Below are 24889 nucleotides of genomic sequence, written 5' to 3' on the forward strand. Positions count from 1 at the left end.
CTCCATCTAAATGTGCCATGTGCAATCATAGTAATTTATAATAAACGGAACAGTCAACATAGTATAGAGTACACTCAAATCAGCGCGAGTTCATCAGTCTGATGGCCTGGTGGAAGAATCTGTCCTGTAGCTTGTTGGTCCTGGCTTTTATGTTGCTGTACTGCTTCCTGGATGGTAGCAGCTGGAATAGATTGTGGTTGGGATGACTTAAGTCACCAATGATCCTGTGGGCCCTTTTTACACACTTGTCCTTGTAAATATGTCCCAAATCATGGAAGTTCACAACTACAGATGTGCTGGGCAGTCCGCACCACTCTCTGCAGAGTCCTGCGATTGAGGGAAGTACAGTTCCCATACCAGGCAGTGATGCAGCCAGTTAGGATGCTATCAATTGTGCCCCTGTAGAAAGTTCTTAGGATTTGGGGGCCCATACCAAACTTCCTCAACTGTCTTGAGGTGAAAGAGACGCTGTTGTGCCTTTTTCACCACATAGCTGGTATGCACAGACCACGAGGTCCTCAGTGATGTGGATGCCAAAGAACTTGAAGCTTTTTATCCTCTCAACCCCAGATCCATTAATGTCAATAGGTGTTAGCCTGGCTCCATTCCTCCTGTAATCTACAACTAGCTCCTTTGTTTTTGTGACATTGAGGGAGAGGTTTTTTTCTTGACACCACAGTGTCAAAGAGATGACTTCTTCCCTGTAGGCCACCTCATTATTGTTTAAGGCCTGTTACAAATGTGCCACAACTCTGAGGGGCCGAAGGGTACAAAGTCGCCCCCCCCTCCTTCTTGAGAATCGCAAGATCGCTATTAATTCGGGTCTTGGACCCAGGAAATGAGAGAGAATCCTCAAGGTTTTGGAATGTGTCCTGGCCCCTCAGCAAGACAAAGCCACGGATAACGGCCATTGTCTCTTGGAGACGGAATTGTGTATTGAGTACTGTACTATTCATTGAAGCCCTCAGGGGATGACCAGAGTGGGCTGGTTGAGGGATTGCATCATCCCAACCTGATTGACATCTGAGACCCCGTGACTAAGGATAAAAGAGGGTCTGGGGAACAACCCCTTCAGACACACCAGGAGAAACGTATGAGACCGGTGGGGACTTGTGTGTGTGTGTCCATCCTTGCCTGGATGACAAGTCCTCCACGGAACAGCCTCGCTAAAGGACGAATACGGATCAAGATCAGATCAAGGAAAGCCGGCAAGTTTCTTTTCTCAAAATCTCTCTCTCTCCAACAATTGCAAACCCAGCTGAAGCCAGCAAACCAAAGGCTGAAGCCCACATGAACTGAGTGACTTTTATATTTCCATCGGACAATACATTATCCCCTAGACAACGATAGAGCTTATTTCTCATTGATTATTATTATACCCGTACTTTCAGATTTAGTATTGCCGACGTATATTATCTGTATGTTTGCATTGATATTATTTTTGTGTCTTTTTACTAATAAATACTGTTAAAAATAGTATCAGACCTCAACGGACCTCTCCATCTTTGCTGGTAAGTGACCCAGTTACGGGGTTCGTAACAGGCCAATTAATGTAGTGTCATCGTCAAATTTAATCAGCAGATTGAAGCTGTGCGTGCCTCACCTAACAATTCAGAGATTCTTCGTCAGGACGAAACGTCGACAGTGCTTCTCCTTATAGATGCTGCCTGGCCTGCTGTGTTCCACCAGCATTTTGTGTGTGTTGTTATGTGAATTTCCAGCATCTGCAGATTTCCTCGTGTTTGCTCTTTAAATTCAGAGGTTGTTACCTTTTTGGTTCTGCATTTAATTTAGCCCCTAGTTGCTCAAAGTCCTTCAGCGGAACATCTTTCCTTGTTCTTCCGAGTCCTGGTACTCAAAGACAATGACAATTGGATCTCTTCCCTCCCACCAAATTTTTGTGCAGGTCAGATGTGGCGTCCCAAACCCAGGCACACAACACAGTTTTCAGGACTCTTAATCTGTGCAACAGAGAATTGTGTCTATTCCTCCAACTATATTATCCTCAATTACAAGTACATTATCTGTTCTGGAGGCAGAGTTAAAATGGCACTAAACAGTGACTCCTGTGCTTGCATCTTTGGAAACAGCTCTACTTCCATCTTTAATATCACTTTTCCCTTTCAGGGTTCTTTTGAAGTCCCTGACCTGGAGTTACACGCTGACTACAGTTCTTTGTGGGAATGGGACCTAGTTTCGGGGTTTCAGGGCCAGCCATTGTTATTCGGCATGCCAAGAGTTCAGCCTGAGAGTCCGGTTCGAATTCACAAGTCTAAGATCTCGGAGCTCTGGAGACAGTGGATCAAGGGTCGCTGTCTTGGCGGGACACTCGTGTGTCATCAGGGAGGCCAGAAAATCTTTCACTGTGGGCCCGAAGACCTGAGGTCTTTGCAATCTTCAGGCACAGAGCTCGTAAAAAGCAATGGAACAGACTTTTATTTAACATCGTAAACCAGCATGTTGTTGTTATGTCTCCCGCTTGCTGTGAAAATGGGGACACCTCCCTCTCCCTTATTAGGGAGAGAGAGAACCTGTGGTTTGTCGAATGCCAGATGAAATGTGATAGTCTATGGGGTAACTGCAAGTCTGTGTCTTTGCTATCACCTAGCTCACGCTCGTGCTTGGTAGCAGGTGCACGTTTTTTTGCTGGGGGGGGGGAGGAGGGATCGTTGCTTGCTGTTGCTTATGCACGGGAGGGGGAGCTGGGGGGGTGGAGGACTTCGGGGTTCTCACATTTAACTGTTGTTCATTCTTTGGGGCACTTCTGTTTTCATGGATGTTTGTGAAGAAAAAGCATTTCAGGATGTATATTGTATACATTTCTCTAACATTAAATTGGACCTTTGAATTTCTCTTCTCTTTCCTCACTTGAATGGCTCCCTGAAATATGGTTTGTTGCTCATCTTTCCTACAGTGTTTTAGGCTCAGATACTATGCATCAACTTTGCACGTGAGCAGCCAACACTTGCTGTAGATATGCTCACAAAGAACCACAATGGGGTCCATCAGCCCCCATATTATACAGCTTCATTCCCATTTTATTTAATTTGTTATCTCTTTACTTATGTAAATACTATATTAAAAAAAACTTTTTAATGTGATATAATGCGTCCGGTGTTCCTGGTGCGGCCTTCTATATATTGGTGAGACCCGACGCAGACTGGGAGACCGTTTTGCTGAACACCTGCACTCTGTCCGCCAGAGAAAGCAGGATCTCCCAGTGGCCACACATTTTAATTCCACGTCCCATTCCACGTCTATCCATGGCCTCCTCTACTGTCAAGATGAAGCCACACTCAGGTTGGAGGAATAACACCTTATATTCTGTCTGGGTAGCCTCCAACCTGATGGCATGAACACCGATTTCTCTAACTGCCATTAATGCCCCCCTCCCCTTCTTACCCCATCCCTTATTTATTTATCCATCTCCCCACCTTTTTTTCCCCCCTCTCTCTGCCCCTCTCATATTCACTCCTTTCCTGTTCTCCACCTCCCTCTGGTGCTCCCCTCCCCCTTTCTTTCTCCCTAAGCCTCCCATCCCATGACCCTTTCCCTTCTCCAGCTGTATCCCTTTTGCCAATCAACTTTCCAGCTCCTCCCCCTCCTATCTTCTTCTATCATTTTGGATTTCCCCCTCCCACTTTCAAATCTCTTACTATCTTTTCTTTCAGTTAGTCCTGACGAAGGGTCTCGGCCCGAAACATCGACTGTACTTCTTCCTATAGATGCTGCCTGGCCTGGCATTCCACCAGTATTTTGTGTGTGTTACTTGAATTTCCAGCATCTGCAGATATCCTCGTGTTTGCATTAAAAAAACCTTACTTGTTCTTTCCAGCTACTCCCCCCGTGCTTCTTTTCTGAAGCCTCTCAAGTAACAGCCTCCGATCTTAAGATTCCTCCACGACCCACTCACACAATAACCAATCCAAAATGGCCTCCTCTTCTCACCAGACTCAGTTCCCTACTCTCACTCTGCCCACTCCAACAATGGCCGCTCCACTTAAACCTAACTTTTTATTGGTTCGAGTGAAACTCACACAGACTTACTGCTCTTGCATAGATCTCACTGTCGCTACTCCACAGTCAAACTCACATGCAACAAGGTCGGCTGTTTCCTTTTTTAAATAAAATACTTGCCAAAGTTGATCACTATGTTTATCTATTCTGAGATGACTGCACTTCAAAAATAGTTTGTGCTAGATACTTCAAAATGTTTCTCAGATACACATACCTGCAATTATTTTCTTTCCCACTCACCGTTAAAGCAAGCATCACTTCACGGTAGTTTTTATTTCCACTCAGCCTTTTCTTCAGAGCCTTGATTGCATCTTTAGGCCTATGAAAGACAATAATTTAAGTTATGCCATATTTAAGTTTGCTAACTACACCACTGTTGTTGCAGAATCAAATGTGGTGACAAATCAGTATATATACGCATGATTAAAAATTTGGTTGAGTGGTGCCACAACAACCTCTCACTCAGTAAAAACGAAAGAGATGATCATCAACTATAAAAGGAAGAGGCCAGAGGTCCATGAGCCAGTCTTTATCATGGCAAAGGAGGTGAAGAGGGTCAATAGCTTTAGCTTTAAATTCCTTGGCTTCAATATATCAGAGTATCTGTCCTGGAACCAGCACATAAATGTCATCGCAAAGGCTGTGTGATAGCACCTCTACTTTCTTAGAAAGTAGCATATATACAGCACATCACCAAAAACTTTAAACTTCTATAGATGCATAGTGAACTGTATCCTAGCCGTTTGCATCACAGCCCTGTCCATCGCAGCCTATCCCACCAGCAAATTTATTTACATGGAGCACTGCCACAAGAAAGCAGTATCCATCAAAGACCCCCACTATAAGCCATGTTCTGTTCTCACACTATAACTAGCACATGATACAGAAGCCTTAGGTCCCACACCATCAGAAACAATCATTACCCCATAACTATCAGGCTCCTGAACCAGCACTGATAATTTCAATCAGCAGTACTCTGAACTGCTTCTATGATCCACAGACTCACTTCCAAAGATCCTTTAGAATTCATTTTCTCAGCATCGTTCACAGCTCATCTTCTTTTGCACATTGGTGTTTGTCAATTTTAAGTATACATTTTCTAAATTCAATTGTATTTTTCCCACAAATGCCTGCAAGAAAATGAATCTTAAAAGTAGTATATGATAACATATACATACACTGATAATAAGTATACTTTGAACTCAAGTCCCACACCACTATTCAAGAACAGCTACTTCCCTTCAACCATTCAGTTCTTAAATCAATCAGGACAACTCTAATCACTATAGTTTCCCATACTATGACCAATTTGATCACTTTGCACTAAAATTGACTTTTCCTTCTAATCTGTGCTTTTTTGTAAAATTGCATTCAATGTATGTCTTTATTGTGAAGCCACATGTGATGCTGCTGCAAGCAAATTTTTCATTGCATCTGTGCACACATGTATTTGTGCATTATGACAATAAACTTGACTTTGATTAATTTATTTTGAGAGAACATATTTCTCCAAGGATGCAACTGGCCTCCTCTACACAAGTGAGACCCAACGTAAATTGGGGGACTACTTCATTGAGCACCTTTGCTCCGTCCACCACAAACGGGGGGGGGGGGGGGGGGGATTTCTCAGTAGTCACCCATTTCAATTCAACTTCCCATTCCAACATGTCAGGAGAGGAGGCCTTAAACAAAGACAAGGGTTTCCAACCTGGGGTCCATAGACCCATCGGTTAACAGTAGAGGTCTATGGAATAAAGAAGGTTGGGAACCCCTGAACAAAGGCCTTCTCTACTGCCACAATGAGGCCCCACTCAAGTTGGAAGAACACCACCTCATATTCCATCTAGGTAGCCTCTAGTCTGACAGCATGAACATAGATTTCTATAACTTGCAGTAATTTCTCCCTCTTCCCCTTTCTTTCTTTTCCATTCCCATTCTGGTTCTTCTCTCACCCTTTCTCCTCCTCACCTGCCCATCATCTCCCTCTGGTATCCCTCCTCCTTTCCTTTCTTCATGGACCACTATCTCCTCTTATAAGATTCCTTCTTCAGCCCTTCTACCCATCACCTCCCAGCTTCTTCCTTCATTCCCTCTCCCTCAACCACATACCTTCCCTCTTCCCTAGTCTCACCTATCACCTGCCAGCTTGTACTGCTTCTACTCTACCCCCCCCCCCCCCCCACCACCTTCTTATTCTGGTTTCTTTCTCCTCCATTTCCAGTATTAATGAAGGGTCTCAGCCTGAAACGTCGATTGCTCATTTTCCTTCTTAGATGCTGCCTGACCTGCTGAATTCCTCCAGCACCATGTGTTAAAAAAAATATCACAGCCATTCCTTCAATACTGTGGCCCTAAATTAAGAAATGTACATATCAGTGATTTCAGATGAGAGGTAAAGATTATTACAGGAGTTAGTCAATTAAATAAAAACAAAATGTGCACACTTATGAATAATAATTTAAAACCACTAAAGCATGCAGCTTTTTACTGTTTGAACAATTGGCTTTTATAGTAGAATGTGTTAAAATTAACACATTAAAATAAATTTAAAAACAAGACAATATTGATCTTTTTTACATTAACCTCCAGTTATAACTCAAACTTGCACAATGAAGGACAAAAAAATGACCATCTTATTTTTTGTACTATAAGAATTCCAATATTTTCTTTTTGTTCTGTGGAAAAGTACTTACTGCAACTCCACCCCAAAAAAAACCTTTCTTCTGTTGCAGGCTGACCAAGTGAATATATAAAATTTTCTACTTTTTACTGCAGATTTACAGAATACATTCCATTGTGATGCTAAATATTGGTAGAACTGATGATACAACAGCCAACTATTCTTTTTGTTCTCTTTATTTAGCAAATGAGTTTCCACAGTGCATTTGGGAAGTAAATGAGGGAGATTGTAGCATGTAGGTATTCTTTCACCTCAGTTATTATCTTTGAGCATTAACATTCTGATAATCATAATTAATAATTGGAAACTGTCTCAAGGGATTACATCAGTGGAGCTGCATTGTGCATCCTTGCTACCAAAGTAATGCATGTCATGGCCCACGGTTTGACTTGTATGTACAATCCAACAGCTGGATTGTATAAAGTTGAGCCATTATACAAAGCCAAGGTTTGCATATTACAAGCAAACATATCAGGTACAAGTGAATTAGCATGTTTCTTTGCTCACAGAAAAAATTGTCTTAAGACTAAATGTGTCATTTAATTAGCAAGAACAAGGAAGAAATTATATATATTTACTTAAACGATCACTGTAGAGATCAAGGCCAGAGTTTCATACTGGAGACAAAGACAGTACAAAGTGGAACAACTGCTGTAGTTTCAAGGATTGATTTGCTGGAACTTTAGTTATTGTGGCAAGTGACAGAAATAGTAATTGGAAGATGGTTTTTATATGTAACAAATATTGGATATACAGTGGATTCTGGTTAATTGGGGCAGATTTATGTGATTATTGGACTGTAGCTTATATTGCTCTTCTTCAGTTTTCCTTCTTGTTGCCGATTTGCAGGTTGAGATTCCAGGTGGGCTATACGTTAGTTTTTGTGAGATGGAGGGGTTGGGGATTTGGGGTCTAATGTTCTTGCTGGTTTTTCTTTGTTAGTTTTAGTGTACAAGAAAGGGAGTTGAGGGTTTGATGCTATTGCCGCTGTTCTTTTCTGCAAGGGAAGGAATTGGGGGATTTGATGCTATTGTCGTTGGATTTTTTGCAAGGGAGGAGGTAGGAGTTTGATGTTATCACTGTTATTTTTTTTGCGAGGGAGGGGGTTTGATGTTCCAGCTGCCATTTTCTCTCTGGGCCATCTGTTAGCTTTTGTGCGAAGGAGTGGGTGAGGGGTTTGGGATTTGCGAATTTTGTTTCTTTTTTCTTTTCATTCAGGGAGGGGGTTAATGTCTTTTCTTTCAACCACTCCTGTGTTTTATTTCTGCATTTCATGGCTATCTCGAAAAGACAAATATCAGAGTTCAATTGTATATGCATACTTCCACAATAAAGTGAGCCTTGGAACATCAAGATCAGTACATTTTGGCCCAATTAAGCCCCTGCTCCAGTTAGCTGGTTTCATGGAAATAGTTAAAATGGTATAAAAATTACAAACTACCATTTAAATGAGTAACAAATTATATATTTAAATGAAATATATAACAATTTAGAACACTACTATAACAAATACAGTACAGTTGGTCCTCCTTATCCACGAGGTCCGCATGCACAAATTCAACCAACTGTGAATTGAAAAAACCCGGAAGTGCTCTTCCAGCACTTGTTGTTTGAGCATGTATAGACTTTTTTTTCTTGTCATTATTCCCTGAACAATGCAGTATAACAACTATTTACATAGCATTTACATTGTATTAGGTATTATAAGTAATCTAGAGATGATTTAAAGTATACAGGAGGATGTGCGTAGGTTATCGTGGATCGGGATTGGAAAAAAATGTAAGTTCTCTTACTAAGTAAGTCGGAACAAGTACATCCGGTATTATTTAGCATCAGTCAAACGTTTGTCTTAGTATATAGCATATATTTTACCTTTCTATGCACATAAAATACTTAAGAAACATATGTTTCAGTGCCGGGCGATCCAGTGACAGAACGCTCCTGAGTGCACTCTCCATCTGTGCTTGGTTGATGTGGAGGATCAAAAACCCAAAACCTCAAAGCCCAATAATTAAACCACTGTGTTGCTTGGTAATGTGTAGCTTTCATCGGGGCAGGGCCTTTCTCACTTTATCCTTTAAAACTGTTCTGATCATTGACCAACTGTAGCCTAACACTTTTCCAATGACCGATCGTGTTTCTGCTCTTTCCGATCACTTTTATTATTCCCACTTTACTTTCAATTGTGATCGTGATTATTTTCGAGAACAGAAACACTGCGGATTCAGAGCTCTGCCGCCGGGTCCTAATGTCCACCACATTGAGACAGGTTAAATAAGGTCAGGGTTCCGCTGGGTCCTAAGGTCCACCGCATTGAGACAGGTTGAATAAGAGACTTGAGCATGCACGTTTTATGGTATCCGCGAGGGGTCCCGGAACCAATCCCTTGTGGATAAGAAGGGCCGATTGTTCTATAAAACTGGATTAGTTCCTACTAGTATCAAAAAGGAATTCATCCTGTAGATGCTGCTCTGTCCTTTCGATTGACTGTAGATTAATGAAATCAACGCAGACACCTAATGTAGATAATGGACTGCCTTCATTGCATTCCCGCATGAAGTAGTGTTATAATTCAACAATACATTTCCTGGCACACAAAAAAATTATCCTCTTTTAATTGACAGCCATCAGCCCAAATGGGTAATTTAACACAAACACACACAACTAACACTATTTAAAAACTGTTTTGTTCTGAGCATGGTGTAGTGTCTAACAGCCACACACATGCATGTGATTGATGCTAGTTAGAGCCTGCTCGACAACAGTCTCCTGTCTCAAATAAACAAAGGGAATCCTGGTGTTATTTTCTCAATTATTCTTTAAAAGCTGTTCCAAATAAGTAGCTGCACTGATTAACCGATGGCCCATGAAACCAGAATCTACTGTATTTAGTCATTTCTAGTCTAATCTAGAACTGTGGTGCCTTACCCAAAATTGGATGGGAATAAGCCATCAGTGGAAGTAATTGATGCCATGGATATAGTGGATGCACTGTTATCTGGCAAAATTCAGAAGATTCTTAAATGGTTTACACAAATTGGAAATTAGTAAATGTAAAAGACTAGTTGGCAAACATCACTAACAGGGAAAAAGACTGTTGGACTGACACATGGATAGGAAACGTTTTGAGGGATATGGGTGAAAGGCATGCTGTATTACACGTGGTATCACACTTAGTTCTTACCCTTCTTCAGTCTCGTTAATAATGTCACAGATTTCCATATTTAGAGTCCAGTCCTCTGTCTGCAAGGATCCATCTGTAGCTCGTTCTGTAATTAAGGACGACAACAGGTCAGAACTTAGCACAAAACTTTACAAAAACAAACAGATCTCCCTGTGAAAAATCCTGACAAAAGAAAAATATTATTTTAAAATTGTGCGTTCAAAAAATCCCCCACTAAGTGAAATTGGGGGTGAAAACCCTGTTGTTTAAAAGTTTAAAAATAAAGCACTTATCTTAAAAATTGTCAAAACAAAATCACTGGAGTCTATAGTTAAGGACAAGGTGACTGAATAACTTAAAAATAATAATTCAACATGGTTTATGTGTATAGCATATGATATGTTTGGCTTTTTTTTTGTAGAAGGGACTAAGTGAAAGAAGGACTTGTGCAAGAAATTTTGATAAATCTTTCAGAAGGGTGCAAACTGAAGCTTATGGAACTAAAAGAAAATTATTAACAGGGTTCTAAATTCATCAGTGGCAGTAATACATAGCAGAATCCAACTAGTGGTGACACAGGATCTCATTTGGTATGCAATTATTCACATTGTTTTAAAGTAAATTAGATACGAGTTTGGGGAGCAGCCCTATAGATGATCCAACTCCTTGCTGACTGAAGTGTCATGGGAGACTGTCACATCTGGGCAGCAGGTGGTTTGATCTGCTATCAGAAAGCAGCCCCTGTACTCGAGAAATCCTCCGCTCTCTCTCGATGGTGAATGACAGCCCGTCAGGCCGAATGGGGGGGGGGGGGGGGGGCTTGAAGAAGACTGTAACATTGGAACAGCGAGCTGCTGGTCTCCCGATCTCATTGTATCCGGAGTGATATACATCTCCCTCCTCCCTTGTTGGTGAGACACAGCCTGTCTAAGATACTGAAGTGCTGGGTTATAGACTGTTGTTTTTGATGGACTCTAGATATACGTTTCTTTGGGGGCTTTTGCTATTGTTTACATGGTTAGGGGATGGGAGGGGGTCAGTGCTTTTGCTGGTGCAAGTAGGTGGAGGGGAAGACAATGCTTCTGCTGCTGCTTGTGCATGGGGGGGATTTAGGGTTCTGATGTTACTATCATTTGTTCTTTGGGGTTTTGTGTTTGTGGTTGTCTGGGTGAAGGGCAAGAATTTCAGGTCTTATCCATTCTCCCATATTAAATTGAACCATTTGAGTTCAAGCAGTATTTGAAATCTTAAAAAAATAGAAATTAGAGAGGAAATCAATCAGATCTGACAAGTTCTGATGAAAAGTCACCAATCACAAAGAATTATTTCTAAACAATTACTTCGGCATCATCTATTTGCTGGGGGGTGAGAACCAAACTGAAGAGATGGAGGAAGGGGCGCTTGGCTCACAAATCGAGAAAGTTTGAGAGGGAGGATAGGCAGGTGATAGAGAAGGTATACGCTCAGACTGATGGTTTGAGATGTATCTATTTTAATGCAAGGAGTATCGTGAACAAAATAAATTAACTTAAGAGCGTAGATCAGTACTTGGAGCTATGATATTGTGGCTATTACAGAGACTTGGATGCCTCAGGGGGCAGGAATAGCTACTTAAGAGTGCCAGACTTTAGATGTTTCAGTGAGGACAGGGAGGGAGGCAAAAGAGGTGGAGGCATGGCACTGTTGATCAGAGATAGTGTCACAGATGCAGAAAAGTATGGAGGGATTGTCTACTGAGTCTCTGTGGGTAGGAACAGCAAGGAGTCAATAACTCTACTGGGTGTTTTTTTATATATAGAGTACCCATTAGTAACAGGGACATTGAGGAGCAGATAGGGAGACAGATTCTGGAAAGATGCAATAACAGGGTTGTCGTGGTAGGAGGTTTTAATTTCCCAAATACTGATTGGCATCTTCCTAGAGTGAGGGGTTTAGATGGGGTGAAGCTTGTTAGGTGTAATCAGGAAGGTTTCTTGACACAATATGTAGATAAGCCTACAAGAGGAGAGGCTGTACTTGATCTGGTATTGGGAAATGAATCTGGTCAGGTGTCAGGTCTCTCAGTGGGAGAGAATTTTGGAAATAGTGATCACGCTTCTATCTCCTTTACCATAGAATTGCAGAGGGACAGGAAAAGACAAGTTAGGAAAGCTTTTAATTGGAGTAAGGGGAAATATGAGGCTATCAGGCAGGAACTTGGAAACATAAATTGGGGACAGATATTCTCAGGGAAATGTACGGCAGAAATGTAGCGAATGTTCAGGGGATATTTGCATGGTGTTCTGGAGAGGTACGCTCTAATGAGACAGGGAAAGGAAAGTAGGGTACAGGAACCATGGTGTACAAAGGCTATTGAAAATCTAGTCAAGGAGAAAAGAAAAGCTTTTGAAAAGTTTTTTTTTTAAAAACTAGGTAATGATAGGGATCTAGAAAACTATAAGGCTAGCAGGAAAGAGCTTAATGAAATTAGGAGAGCCAGAAGGGGCCATGAGAAGGCCTTGGCAAGCAAGATTAAGGAAAACCACAAGGCATTCTACAAGTATGTGAAGAGCAAGAGGATAAGACATGAGAAAATAGGACCAATGAAGTGTGACAGTGGAAAAGTGTGTATGGAACTGGAGGAACTTAATTAATATGGTGCTTCAGTACTCACTACAGAAAAGGACTTTGGTGATTGTAGGGATGACTTACAGCGGACTGAAAAACTTGAGTATATAAGACATTAAGAAAGAGGATGTGCTGGAGCTTTTGGAAAGCTTCAAGTTGGATATGTCACTGGGACTGGATGAGATATACCCCAGGCTACTGTGGGAGGCGAGGGAAGAGATTGCTGAGCCTTTGGCGATGATCTTTGCATTATTAATGGGGATAGGAGAGGTTCCAGAGGATTGGAGGGTTGCAGATGTTGTTCCTTTATTCAAAAAGGGGAATAGAGATAGCTCAGGAAATTATAGACCAGTGAGTCTTACTTCAGTAGTTGGTAAGTTGATGGAGAAGATCCTGACAGGCAGGATTTAGGAACATTTGGAGAGGCATGATATGATTAGGAATAGTCAGCATGGCTTTGTCAAAGGCAGTTTGTGCTTTACGAGCCTGACTGAATTTTTTGAGGATGTGACTAAACACATTGATGAAGGTAGTGCAGTAGTTGTAGTGTATATGGATTTCAGCAAAGCATTTGATAAGGTACCCCATGCAAGGAGGCATGGAATCCAAGGAGACCTTGCTTTATGGATCCAGAATTGACTTGCCCACAGAAGGCAAAGAGTGGTTGTAGATGGGTCATATTCTGCATAGAGATTGGTTACCAATGGTGTGCCTCAGGGATCTGTTCTAAGACCCCTTCTCTTCATGATTTTTATATATGACCTGGAAGTAGAGGGATGGGTTAGTAAATTTGCTGATGACACAAAGGTTGGGGGTGTTGTGAATAATGTGGAGGGCTGTCAGAGGTTACAGTGGGATATTGATAGGATGCAAAACTGGGCTGAGAAATGGCAGATGGACTTCAACCCAGATAAGTGTGAGGTGGTTCATTTTGGTAGGTCAAATATGATGGCAGTATATAACACTAATGGTAAGAGTCTTGGCAGTGTGGAGCAGGGATCTTGGGGTCCGAGTCCACAGGACACTCAAAGTTGCTACGTAGGGTGACTGTGTGGTTAAGAAGGCATACAGTGTATTGGCCCTCATCACCCGTGGGATTGAGTTCAATACCCAAGAGGTAGTGTTACAAGTATATAGGACCCTGGTCAGACCCCACTTGGAGTACTGTGCTCAGTTCTGGTCACCTCACTACAGGAATATGGAAACTATAGGAAGGGTGCAGAGGAGATTTACAAGGATGTTGCCTGGATTGGGGAGCACGCCTTATGAGAACAGGTTGAGTGAACTTGGCCTTTTCTCTTTGAAATGACAGGGGATGAGAGGTGACCTGATAGAGGTATAGAAGATGAGAAGCACTGATCGTGTGGATAGTGCCAGAGCTATCCCACAGCTGAAACGGCCAGCACGTGAGGGCACAGTTTTAAGGTGCTTGGAAGTAGATACAGAGGGGATGTCAGGGGTTAAGTTTTTTTTTTACATGCAAAGAGTGGTGAGTGTGTGGAATGGGCTGCCAGCAACTATGGTGGAGGCAGATACAATGGGGTCTTAAGAGACTCCTGGATAGGTACATGGAGCTTACAAAAATAGAAGGCTATGGGTAACGCTAGGCAATTTCTAAAGTACATGTTCAGCACAGCATTGTGGGCCAAAGGACCTGTATTGTGCTGTAGGTTTTCTAAGTTTCTATGTTATTTTTCCCCCATTTGCACCATCTACAACTTTTTGCTTCTCCAGATTACATCTCATTTTGCTCCCCAATTTTCATTCATCACATCATAATTACAAACACTTGAGGCAGATAATCTGTGATGTACAAGTATTCGTCAACATCTATTACCACCATTCTTTCTACCATTTAGTATTGGATGGGCTAGATTCTCACGGCCATTCTGTCACAGGAAATGCTGATCGAGCCTCCAGATGGCTATGGATTAAGAGGTGTGACCTGCGGACCAATGCTGCTGGGACACAAGCCAGGGCCTGATCAAACCTGGCTGGGTTGCCTGGGCGAGAGTGTCTGACATTGAAAGATCCACAACACCCGATGACGTGCCCCAGCACATTCTAGGATGCATCTCAGCATCACCACCTCTCTCCCCTTCTTTGCAGCTTGAATCACATTTGATTTCTGCCTCAGTTTTTATGAAAGGTTATCAACCCAAAATATTGATTGGTTTTCTTCTCACAGAGGCTGCATGATCTGTTGGTACTTGCAACGTTCCTTTTTTATTTCAAATTTCAAGCATTAGCAGTCCTCCCCCACCCCACCCCCATGTGATAGAATTAGCCTGAGGAAAAAGACATAATATTTTACCTTTTACCTTTTCTACGATAATAAAAATAACCAAAGACAAATGAAGATCAGATTTTCATTTATAATACACAAGTTGTTAATGTACTATCACTATCCAGTAATTGTGGGATTTATGTATATTAGGTCTATGAAAAACGCATGAAACCTTCTGGGCTTTAACAAATACAAAGATCTACAACCTGCAGTCCATTTTGGCCAGAATAATAGGCTACTCAGTAAAAAGCCTGTTAAGGACTATTTGCACTGTGGTCAATTAAGGGAATGATAGATTTTCCAAAAAAATGTATGAAGAATTTGCAGTGAGATCCTACTATCAATATATTCTATCAGCAAAGATTTAAAGGAATGCCCCACTAAGTGATACACCAATTTCTGGAAATTTATTCGAGTTAGAATTCATTCTCTTTCCCTCAACTTCAGGAGGCAAGACCACAAACAGAGGCATATTTCCATGGGTCCTGATAGCCCTCCTTTAATTTATCTGAGAGTTAGGGATTATTGAGTTGTGGAATTATGTGCATATATCAGATTAACTCAAACTAGAACCAGTCTTCAGTTCTTAATGCAAATTGCATGCAGTAATCAGTTCCAAATTAAGATACACCTATACAAATAAACACTGTCTGTGGAGCACAGCTGAGCAGACCAGCTGCTAAAGAGATGGTTTGCAAAGTGAAGTGACCAAGAGACATTACCATGTGCATCGGCCTAATGGGTTATATTATTTGACCTGCATCAAGCCAGGTAACTATGACCTTTGCAACATTATAAACAAGTTCAAGGAAGCTTGCAGATCGGACTGATATTATCATTCATCACTTTCAAATAGCTAATCTATCAACATTTGGGAGATTAGTGTATTTAGGGAGTTAGCCCTCATAACACTAATCCTGGGTGTCTCAGGAGTCCTGTCCTCAGAAGCTTTTAGACTAACTGTATGAATTAGTTTGTCCAGCAAGTAGTTCGAACTTTCAGAGTTGTCCCTTGAACTACAATGGACTCCCACTATAAAAAGCCTTAAAGGAACCATTTGTCAGACACAAAATATTTAAGTAAACAATGTCATTTTAATTATGGAAATTACATTGAATCACCTGCTTTACTTTGATCTTAAGTAAGGGTCTCCATGAGAATGATTGTCATGATGAATAATCCATTCATATCCACCAACTTCTCCAGTCAGTTACAACACAAGGACCTATACTCTATGCCTGACTGAAACAGTAATGGAAAAAGTAGTGTTTCACCTTCATGCTTGCTCCACTATTTAACACAGCTGACATTTTACCTTAGCATCACTTTCATGCAGTAACCCACAAAAACCTCAATTCCTTAATATCCAAAAATGTGTCCACCCTTGTCCTACATATACGCCGCACTCAAGTTTCCACAGCCCTCTTAATTAGTGAATTGCAAAAATTCACCACCTCACTGGTTGAAGAAATTTCTCCTCCTCCAGTCCTCAAGTGTATAGCATCAGGCAATTCAAGGGCAATAATTGTCACAAACTCTCCATCTGACTCTGATCCTTTTATCTGTTAACTCCTGTCCTCTGCTACAAGACCCAACAATAGCTTAAAGAACAGCACCTCGTGCAGGGATCTAACAACGTTTAACTCAATGTATCAGAACTGGCCAGTATTGCTTGTGATCAATTATCTATAATATTAAAGCAGTTTTCTGCTTCACTTGGGTAATACTTTCTGACATGCTGGCAATTTCATACAGCTTGGTGTAGTTTTCACAATTTTGTCCCTTTGGTTTCCTGTACTTGAACTTCTCTCATTAACTGCAAACCAAATGTATTACAACAACCTTGGCCTCACTCTATTAGAGATATTCCCTAATATTAAGGAATGTATTCTCCCCTATCTTTTCTTTCTACAACTCAAAACAAACTTGTTTTTTCTTCTTCCAGGTCTAGAAAGCATTTTTGACCTGAAATGTTAAATGTTTCTCTTTCTGCAGATGCTCAGAATCAGAACCAGGTTTAGTATCCTGATACTTTGAAATTTGTTGCTTTGTGGCAGTAGTACAGTACAAAACAACAAAAGTTAATATAACACAAAATGCTGCAGGAACTCAGCAGGCCAGGCAGCATCTATGAAAAAAAGTACAGTTGAAGGGTCTTGGCCTGAAACATCGATCGTACTCTTTTCCACAGATGTCGCCTGCCCTGCTGAGTTCCTCCACCATTGTGCGCGCGTTACTTGGACTTCCAGCATCTGCGGATATTCTTGTTTGTGACATAACAAATAGTACAAAAGGAATAGCATGGACTGTTCAGAAATTTATACCAGAGGGGATAGAGCTATTCCTAAAACGTTGAGTGTGGGTCTTCAGACTCCTGCACTTCCTAACAATTAAACAAATTGTTAAAATTGTTAACAATCAATTATTTGCTTGTATTTTGAATGGCCTTTGTATACATAACAGTTTAACATGACTCCAGTGGCTAGAAAAGTATAATTCTTAGCTTCTTTGTTATGAAGGAGTACATTTCATTGACTGATTTTACTACAATATTTTAAAGTATTTTCTAATTGCATTTTTTATCTATGGAATTTTCTTCTCTTTGGATATAAAAGTAGCTGTATTATGTTAGGCACCATCTTTCTGATTATCTCTTTCAAGTAGCAGTGAACTCCTGTCACTGTTCTGTTTTCTTTGTTCTATCAACTCTGAATAAAATGATTGTGAACCAACAAGTTTAATGCCCCTTTCCTGACTTCAAAAAGAACCTTGGATTTAAACACTAGAATCCAACAAAGCCTCCATAATAAGCAATGATACCACGATCAGAATAATCCCCATGGTAAATAGAAATTTACTGCAATCTTTGGTGACCTACCAAATTACCTCAAAATCTTAATGAAGCATAGCCATTTGTATACCTTCTTCACAACTGCATCAATGTTAGGCCTCGACAGATCCTTTGTGATGGAAATTGAAGCTACTCAGCCTTTCCATTGCTAAACCCTCCTTCAAACAAGGATTGGTGCACATTTGCTCAACCTACTCTCCCCGAAATCCACAATCAGTCCATTGGTCTTGCTGATGCAGAGTGTGAAGTTGATGCAACACCACTCACATACTCAACTGACCTACTGAATGTTTTCTGCATTTTCTATTTTTGTTTTAGATTCCACAACAACAGTTTTTCAATTTTAATTCAATTGCTAGTTTTGTTCATCATGGATGGTATGTTGCCTCCCTGGTGCCAGGGACATCTCAGATCAAGTCCTCAGCATTCTTAAGTGATGGTGAACAGCCAGAAGTCATGATCCATGTACGTACCAATGACATAGGTAGGAAGACTGATATGGTTCTGCAAAGGGAGTTCAGTACTGCTAACAGGACAGGATCCTCAGGGTTATGATCTCAGGATTGGCACACACTAACGAGGCCGAAAAAGGAAGATTTAGCACCAAGTCAGTTTAACACATGACTAAGGAATTAATGTAGGAGGGAGGGTGCCAGATTTTTGGATCATTGGGCTCTCTTCCAGAGAATGTGGACGCTGTACAGAAGAGATGGTTTGCACCCGAACTAGAGTATTAATATCCTAGTGCTGCACAGAAGGGTTTAAACTAAAGTTGCAGGAGGGTGGGAACCAGAGTGCCAGAACAGATAGACAGATGTTGTTAAGATCTCAGAGAAAGTTGGGAATCAAAAGGTTGAGCATGGTGTGAATAATGTACTGGGCTGCATATATTTCAATGCAAGAAGTATTGTAGGAAAGGTAAAGGAGTTTGGCATGGAACAACACCTGGAATTATGATATTGTAGCCATTAGTGAGACTTGGTTACAGGAGGAACAGGAATGGCATTTCAATATTCCGGAACTCTGTTGGTTTTAGACACGACAGAGCAGGGAAGAATTAAATGGGGAGGGGTGGTGTGACTAATCAGGGAAAATATGGCAGTACCCAGTCAGGACAAACTGGAGAACTCATCTAGTGAGGTTTTAATCGGTGGAATGGAGGAATAAGAAAGGTATGACCATGTTAATGGGGCTGTATTATAGATTCAGCAGTCCCTGGGAATTAATGGAAAATATTTGTAGAGAGATCACAGACTGCTGCAAGAAACAAAGGTGTTATAGCAGTTGATATTAAGCTTTCCACATGGGAAAGCTTATGGGACTCCCATACTGTAAAAGGACTAGATGAGATAGAATTTGTCTGATGTGTTCAGGACAGTTTCCTTAATCAGTACATAGAAGTCCCAATGAGGGAGTGCACGATACTGGTCTCCTATTAGGAAATGAGACAGGCAGGTAACTAACTCAACATCTGCCTCCACTATCTGTTCTGGCACTCTGGTTCCCATTCCCCTGCAACTCCAGCTTAAAACTCCACTTCCCATGCAGTACTCTTTGGAGAAATGCTAATTTTGATGGTGTCAGAAAGGATCTGGCAAATGTGGCTTGGGGCAGAAACACAAGAAAAGTATGCAGATTCTGGAAATCCAAAGCAATACACACAAAATGCTGAAGGAACTCAGCAGACCAAGCAGGATCTATGGAAAAGAGTATACAGTTGAAGTTTTGGACCAAGTCCCTTCATCAGGGCTGGAAAGAAAAATAAGTCAGTGCAAGAAGATGGAGGGTGGGGGGGGGGGGGGGGGGGGTGGGGAGGAAGAATTACAAGGTGGTAGGTGAAACCAGGAGGGGGGAGGAGTTGAAACAAAAAGCTGGGAAATTGATTGGTAAAAGATAAAGGGCTGAAGAGGGAATCTGATAGAAGAGGATAAAAGATCATGGAAGAAAGGAAACAAGGAAAACAGGAATGGGGGGGAGGGAGACAATTACTGCAATTTCTCCTTCGTTTCCTCCAACTTCCTTCAAACTAAAGGTGTAGCCATGTGCACCTGCATGGGTCCCAGCTATGCCTGCCTTTTTGTTGGCTACATAGAACAGTCCACATTCCAAGCTTACCCCAACTCTTTCTACACTACATTGACAACTGCACCCATGCTGAGCTTGTTGTCTTCATCAACTTTGCCTCCAACTTCCAACCAGCCCTCAAATTTACTTGGTCCATTTCCGACACTTCCCTCCCCTTTCTCTATCTTGCTGACTCCATCTCTGGAGACAGTTTATCTACTGAGATCTTTTATAAACCCACTGATTCTCACAGCAACCTGGACTATACCGCTTTACACCCTGTCACTTGTAAAAATTACATTCATTTCTCTCAACTCCTCCATTTCTGCTGCATCTGCTCTCAGGATGAGGCTTTTAATTCCAGGACTACTGAGATATCCTCCTTCTTCAAAAGGGCTTCCCTTCCTCCACCATCAATGCTGCCCTCACCCGCATCTCTTCCATATCACACACCTTTGGACTCACCCCATCCTCCCGCTGACACACCAGAGATAGGGTTCCTCTTGCTTTACCCATCACACCACTAGCCTCCACATCCAGCACACAATTCTCTGTAACTTCCATCATCTTCAAAGGGAACCCACCACTAAGAACTTTTCCTAACCCCACTTTCCACAAGGATCACTCCTTATGCAACTCCCTTGTCCACTTATCTCCCTCCTGGTACTTACCATTGCAAGCAGAACAAGTGTTGCAGTTGAACAAAGGAGACTATGGAGCCATGAGGGAGGAGCTGGCCAAAGTTAACTGGACAGATATCCTAGCAGAAAAGACAGTGGAACAGCAATGGCAGGAATTCTTGGGAATAATGCACAAGGTGCAAAATCAGTTCATCCCCCGGAGAAGGAAGGATTGAAAGGGGGGAAAGGGACCACAGTGGATGACAAAGGAAGTCAGAGATTGCATGGCATTAAAAAAAAAAGTATGACAGAGCTAAGGTAAGTGGGAGGACAGATGATTGGGAAATTTTTAAGGAACAACAGAACTTAACTAAAAAGGCAATACGGGGAGAAAAAATGAGGTACGAACGCAAGCTAGCCAGGAATATAAAGGAGGATAGCATAAGCTTTTTTAGGTATGTGAAGAGAAAGAAGATAGTTAAGAACAATGTTGGGCCCTTGAAGAATGAATTGGGTGAAATTGTTATGGGAAACAGAGAAATGGCAGAAGAATTTAATAAGTACTTTAGATCTGTCTTCACTAAGGAAGACACAAGCAATCTCCCAGATGTATGGATGGGCCAAGGACATAGGGTAACAGAGGAAATGAAACAGATTGACATTAGGAAGGAAACAGTGATGAGTAGACTGATGGGACTGAAGGCTGACAAATCCCCAGGTCCAGATGGTCTGCATCCTAGGGTACTAAAGGAGGTGGCCCTAGAAATTGCGGATGCATTGGTAATCATTTTCCAATGTTCCTTAGATTCAGGATCAGTTCCTGAGGATTGGAGAATGGCTAATGTTATCCCACTTTTTAAGAAAGGAGGGAGGGAGAAAACAGAGAACTATCGACCTGTCAGCCTAACATCAGTAGTGGGGAAGATGCTAGAGTCCATTATTAAAGATGAAATAGTGGTATATCTAGATAGCAGTGATAGGATTGGGCCGAGCCAGCATGGATTTACCAAGGGTAAATCATGCTTGACTAATCTATTGGAGTTTTTCGAGGATGTAACCAGGAAGTTAGACAAGGGAGATCCAGTGGATGTAGTGTACCTCGATTTTCAGAAGGCATTTGATAAGGTCCCACATAGGAGATTGGTGGGTAAAATCAAAGCTCATGGCATTGGGGGGAAGACATTGACATGGATAGAAAACTGGTTAGCAGATAGAAAGCAAAGGGTAGTGGTGAATGGGTGTTTCTCGGAATGGCAGGTGGTGACTAGTGGGGTGCCACAGGGCTCGGTATTGGGACCACAGCTGTTTACGATTTACGTCAACGATTTAGATGAAGGCATTGAGAATAACATCAACAAGTTTGCTGATGATACTAAGCTGGGTGGCAGTGTGACATGTGATGAGGATGTTAGGAGAATTCAGGGTGATTTGGATAGGCTGGGTGAGTGGGCAGATACTTGGCAGATGACGTTTAATGTGAATAAGTGTGAGGTTATCCACTTTGGGAGTAAGAACAGGAAGGCAGATTATTATCTGAACGGTGTAAAGTTAGGTAAGGGAGAAATACAAAGAGATCTCGGAGTCCTTGTTCATCAGTCACTGAAGGTGAATGAGCAAGTGCAGCAGGCAGTGAAGAAGGCTAATGGAATGTTGGCCTTTATTACAAAGGAAATTGAGTACAAGAGCAAGGAAGTCCTCTTGCATTTGTACAGGGCCCTGGTGAGACCACACCTGGAGTATTGTGTACAGTTTTGGTCTCCAGCGTTAAGGAAGGACATCCTGGCTGTAGAGGAAGTGCAGCATAGATTCACAAGGTTAATTCCTGGGATGTCCAGACTGTCTTATGCAGAGAGGTTAGAGAGACTGGGCTTGTACACGCTGGAATTAAGGAGATTGAGAGGGGATATGATTGCAACATAAGATTATTAAGGGGTTGGACAAGATAGAGGCAGGAAATATGTTCCAGATGCTGAGAGAGTCCAGTACCAGAGGGCATGGTTTGAGAATAAGGAGTAGGTCATTTAGGACAGAGTTAAGGAAAAACTTCTTCACCCAAAGAGTTGTGGGGGTCTGGAATGCACTGCCTCGGAAGGCAGTGGAGGCCAATTCTCTGGATGCTTTCAAGAAGGAGCTAGATAGGTATCTTATGGATAGGGGAATCAAGGGATATGGGGACAAGGCAGGAACCGGGTATTGATAGTAGATGATCAGCCATGATCTCAAAATGGCGCTGCAGGCTCGAAGGGCCGAATGGTCTACTTCTGCACCTATTGTCTATTGTCTATTGTAAGTACCACACCTCTCTTCTCACTACCATTCAGGAGCCCAAACAGTCCATCCAGGCGAGGTGACAGTCAACCCACAAGTCTGATGGGGGTCATCTACTGTTTCCAGTTCTCCCAGTCTGGCCTCCTATATAATTAGTGAGACCCAACATGGACTGGGAGACCATTTCACTGAGCACCTATGCTCTGTCCATCAGAAAAAGCAAGATCTACTGGTAGCCAACACGAGGAAATCTGCAGATGCTGGAAATTCAAACAACACACACAGAATGCTGGTAGAACACATCAGGCCAGGCAGCATCTATCGGGAGAAGCGCTGTCGACATTTCGGGCCGAGACCCTTCGTCAGGACTAACCGAAAGGAAAGATAGTAAAAGATCTGAAAGTAGTGGGGGGGAAGGGGGAAATGCGAAATGATAAGAGAAGACCGGAGGGGGTTGGATGAAGCTTAAGAGCTGGAAAGGTGATTGGCAAAAGTGATACAGAGCTGGAGAAGGGAAAGGATCATGGGACGGGAGGCCTCAGGAAAAAGAAAGTGGAGGGGGGGGGGGGGGGAAGCACCAGAGGGAGATGGAGAACAGGCAAACAACTAAATATGTCAGGGATGGGGTAAGAAGGGGAGCAGGGGCATTAACGGAAGTTAGATAGATAGATAGATAGATAGATACTTTATTCATCCCCATGGGGAAATTCAACTTTTTTTCCAATGTCCCATACACTTGTTGTAGCAAAACTAATTACAGGATTACTAATACTTAACTCAGTAAAAAAATATGATATGCATCTAAATCACTATCTCAAAAAGCATTAATAATAGCTTTTAAAAAGTTCTTAAGTCCTGGCGGTTGAATTGTAAAGCCTAATGGCATTGGGGAGTATTGACCTCTTCATCCTGTCTGAGGAGCATTGCATCGATAGTAACCTGTCGCTGAAACTGCTTCTCTGTCTCTGGATGGTGCTATGTAGGGGATGTTCAGAGTTTTCCATAATTGACCGTAGCCTACTCAGCGCCCTTCGCTCAGCTACCGATGTTAAACTCTCCAGTACTTTGCCCACGACAGAGCCCGCCTTCCTTACCAGCTTATTAAGACGTGAGGCGTCCCTCTTCTTAATGCTTCCTCCCCAACACGCCACCACGAAGAAGAGGGCGCTCTCCACAACTGACCTATAGAACATCTTCAGCATCTCACTACAGACATTGAATGACGCCAACCTTCTAAGGAAGTACAGTCGACTCTGTGCCTTCCTGCACAAGGCATCTGTGTTGGCAGTCCAGTCTAGCTTCTCGTCTAACTGTACTCCCAGATACTTGTAGGTCTTAACCTGCTCCACACATTCTCCATTAATGATCACTGGCTCCATATGAGGCCTAGATCTCCTAAAGTCCACCACCATCTCCTTGGTCTTGGTGATATTGAGACGCAGGTAGTTTGAGTTGCACCATATCACAAAGTCCTGTATCAGTTTCCTATACTCCTCCTCCTGTCCATTCCTGACACACCCCACTATGGCCGTGTCATCAGCGAACTTCTGCACATGGCAGGACTCCGAGTTATATTGGAAGTCTGATGTGTACAGGGTGAACAGGACCGGAGAGAGTACGGTTCCCTGCGGCGCTCCTGTGCTGCTGACCACCGTGTCAGACCTACAGTCTCCCAACCGCACATACTGAGGTCTATCTGTCAAGTAGTCCACTATCCAATCCACCATGTGAGAGAAGTCAATGTTCATGCCATCAGGTTGGAGGCTACCCAGCCGGTATACAAGGTGTTGTTCCTCCAACCTGAGTTTGGATTCTCCCTCTGGTGCTTCCCCCCCACCCTTTCTTTCTCCTGAGGCCTCCCGTCCCATGATCCTTTCCCTTCTCCAGCTCTGTATCACTTTCGCCAATCACCTTTCCAGCTCTTAGCTTCATCCCACCCCCTCTGGTCTTCTCCTATCATTTCACATTTCCCCCTCCCGCCACTACTTTCAAATCTCTTACTATCTTTCCTTTCGGTTAGTCCTGACGAAGGGTCTCGGCCCGAAACATTGACAGTGCTTCTCCCTATAGATGCTGCTTGGCCTGCTGTATTCTACCAGCATTTTGTGTCTACTGGTAGCCACCCATTTCAATTCTACTTCTCATTTCCATTCCAACACATCAGTCCACGACTTCCTCTACTGCAGGGATGAGGCCACACTCAGGTTGGAGGAGCAACATATTGTATTCTGTCTGGATAGCCTCTAACCTGATGACATGAACACTGATGCCCCCCTCCCACTGTTCCCCATTCCTGTTTATCTCCTTATCTGCCCGTTCCCTTTCTCCAGCA

The 24889-nt window shown here is 42.4% G+C and overlaps 1 protein-coding gene across 4 annotated transcripts in view; it reads right to left on the minus strand.

Moving 5' to 3' along the window:
* The window catches only part of tom1l2b (target of myb1 like 2 membrane trafficking protein b), a 149317-nt gene that overhangs the window by 116219 nt on the left and 8209 nt on the right, over positions 1 to 24889 (minus strand). For all 4 annotated transcript variants that reach the window (XM_073061019.1, XM_073061018.1, XM_073061017.1 and 1 more), the window contains exons 2-3: positions 9882 to 9966; positions 4258 to 4336 (exon numbers count right to left, since the gene is read on the minus strand). In XM_073061019.1, coding sequence (XP_072917120.1) covers positions 4258 to 4336; positions 9882 to 9966 — 164 coding nt within the window. The remainder of the gene's footprint in view (positions 1 to 4257; positions 4337 to 9881; positions 9967 to 24889) is intronic.

Source organism: Hemitrygon akajei, chromosome 11, assembly GCF_048418815.1.
Source record: "Hemitrygon akajei chromosome 11, sHemAka1.3, whole genome shotgun sequence".
Classification (NCBI taxonomy): domain Eukaryota; kingdom Metazoa; phylum Chordata; class Chondrichthyes; order Myliobatiformes; family Dasyatidae; genus Hemitrygon; species Hemitrygon akajei.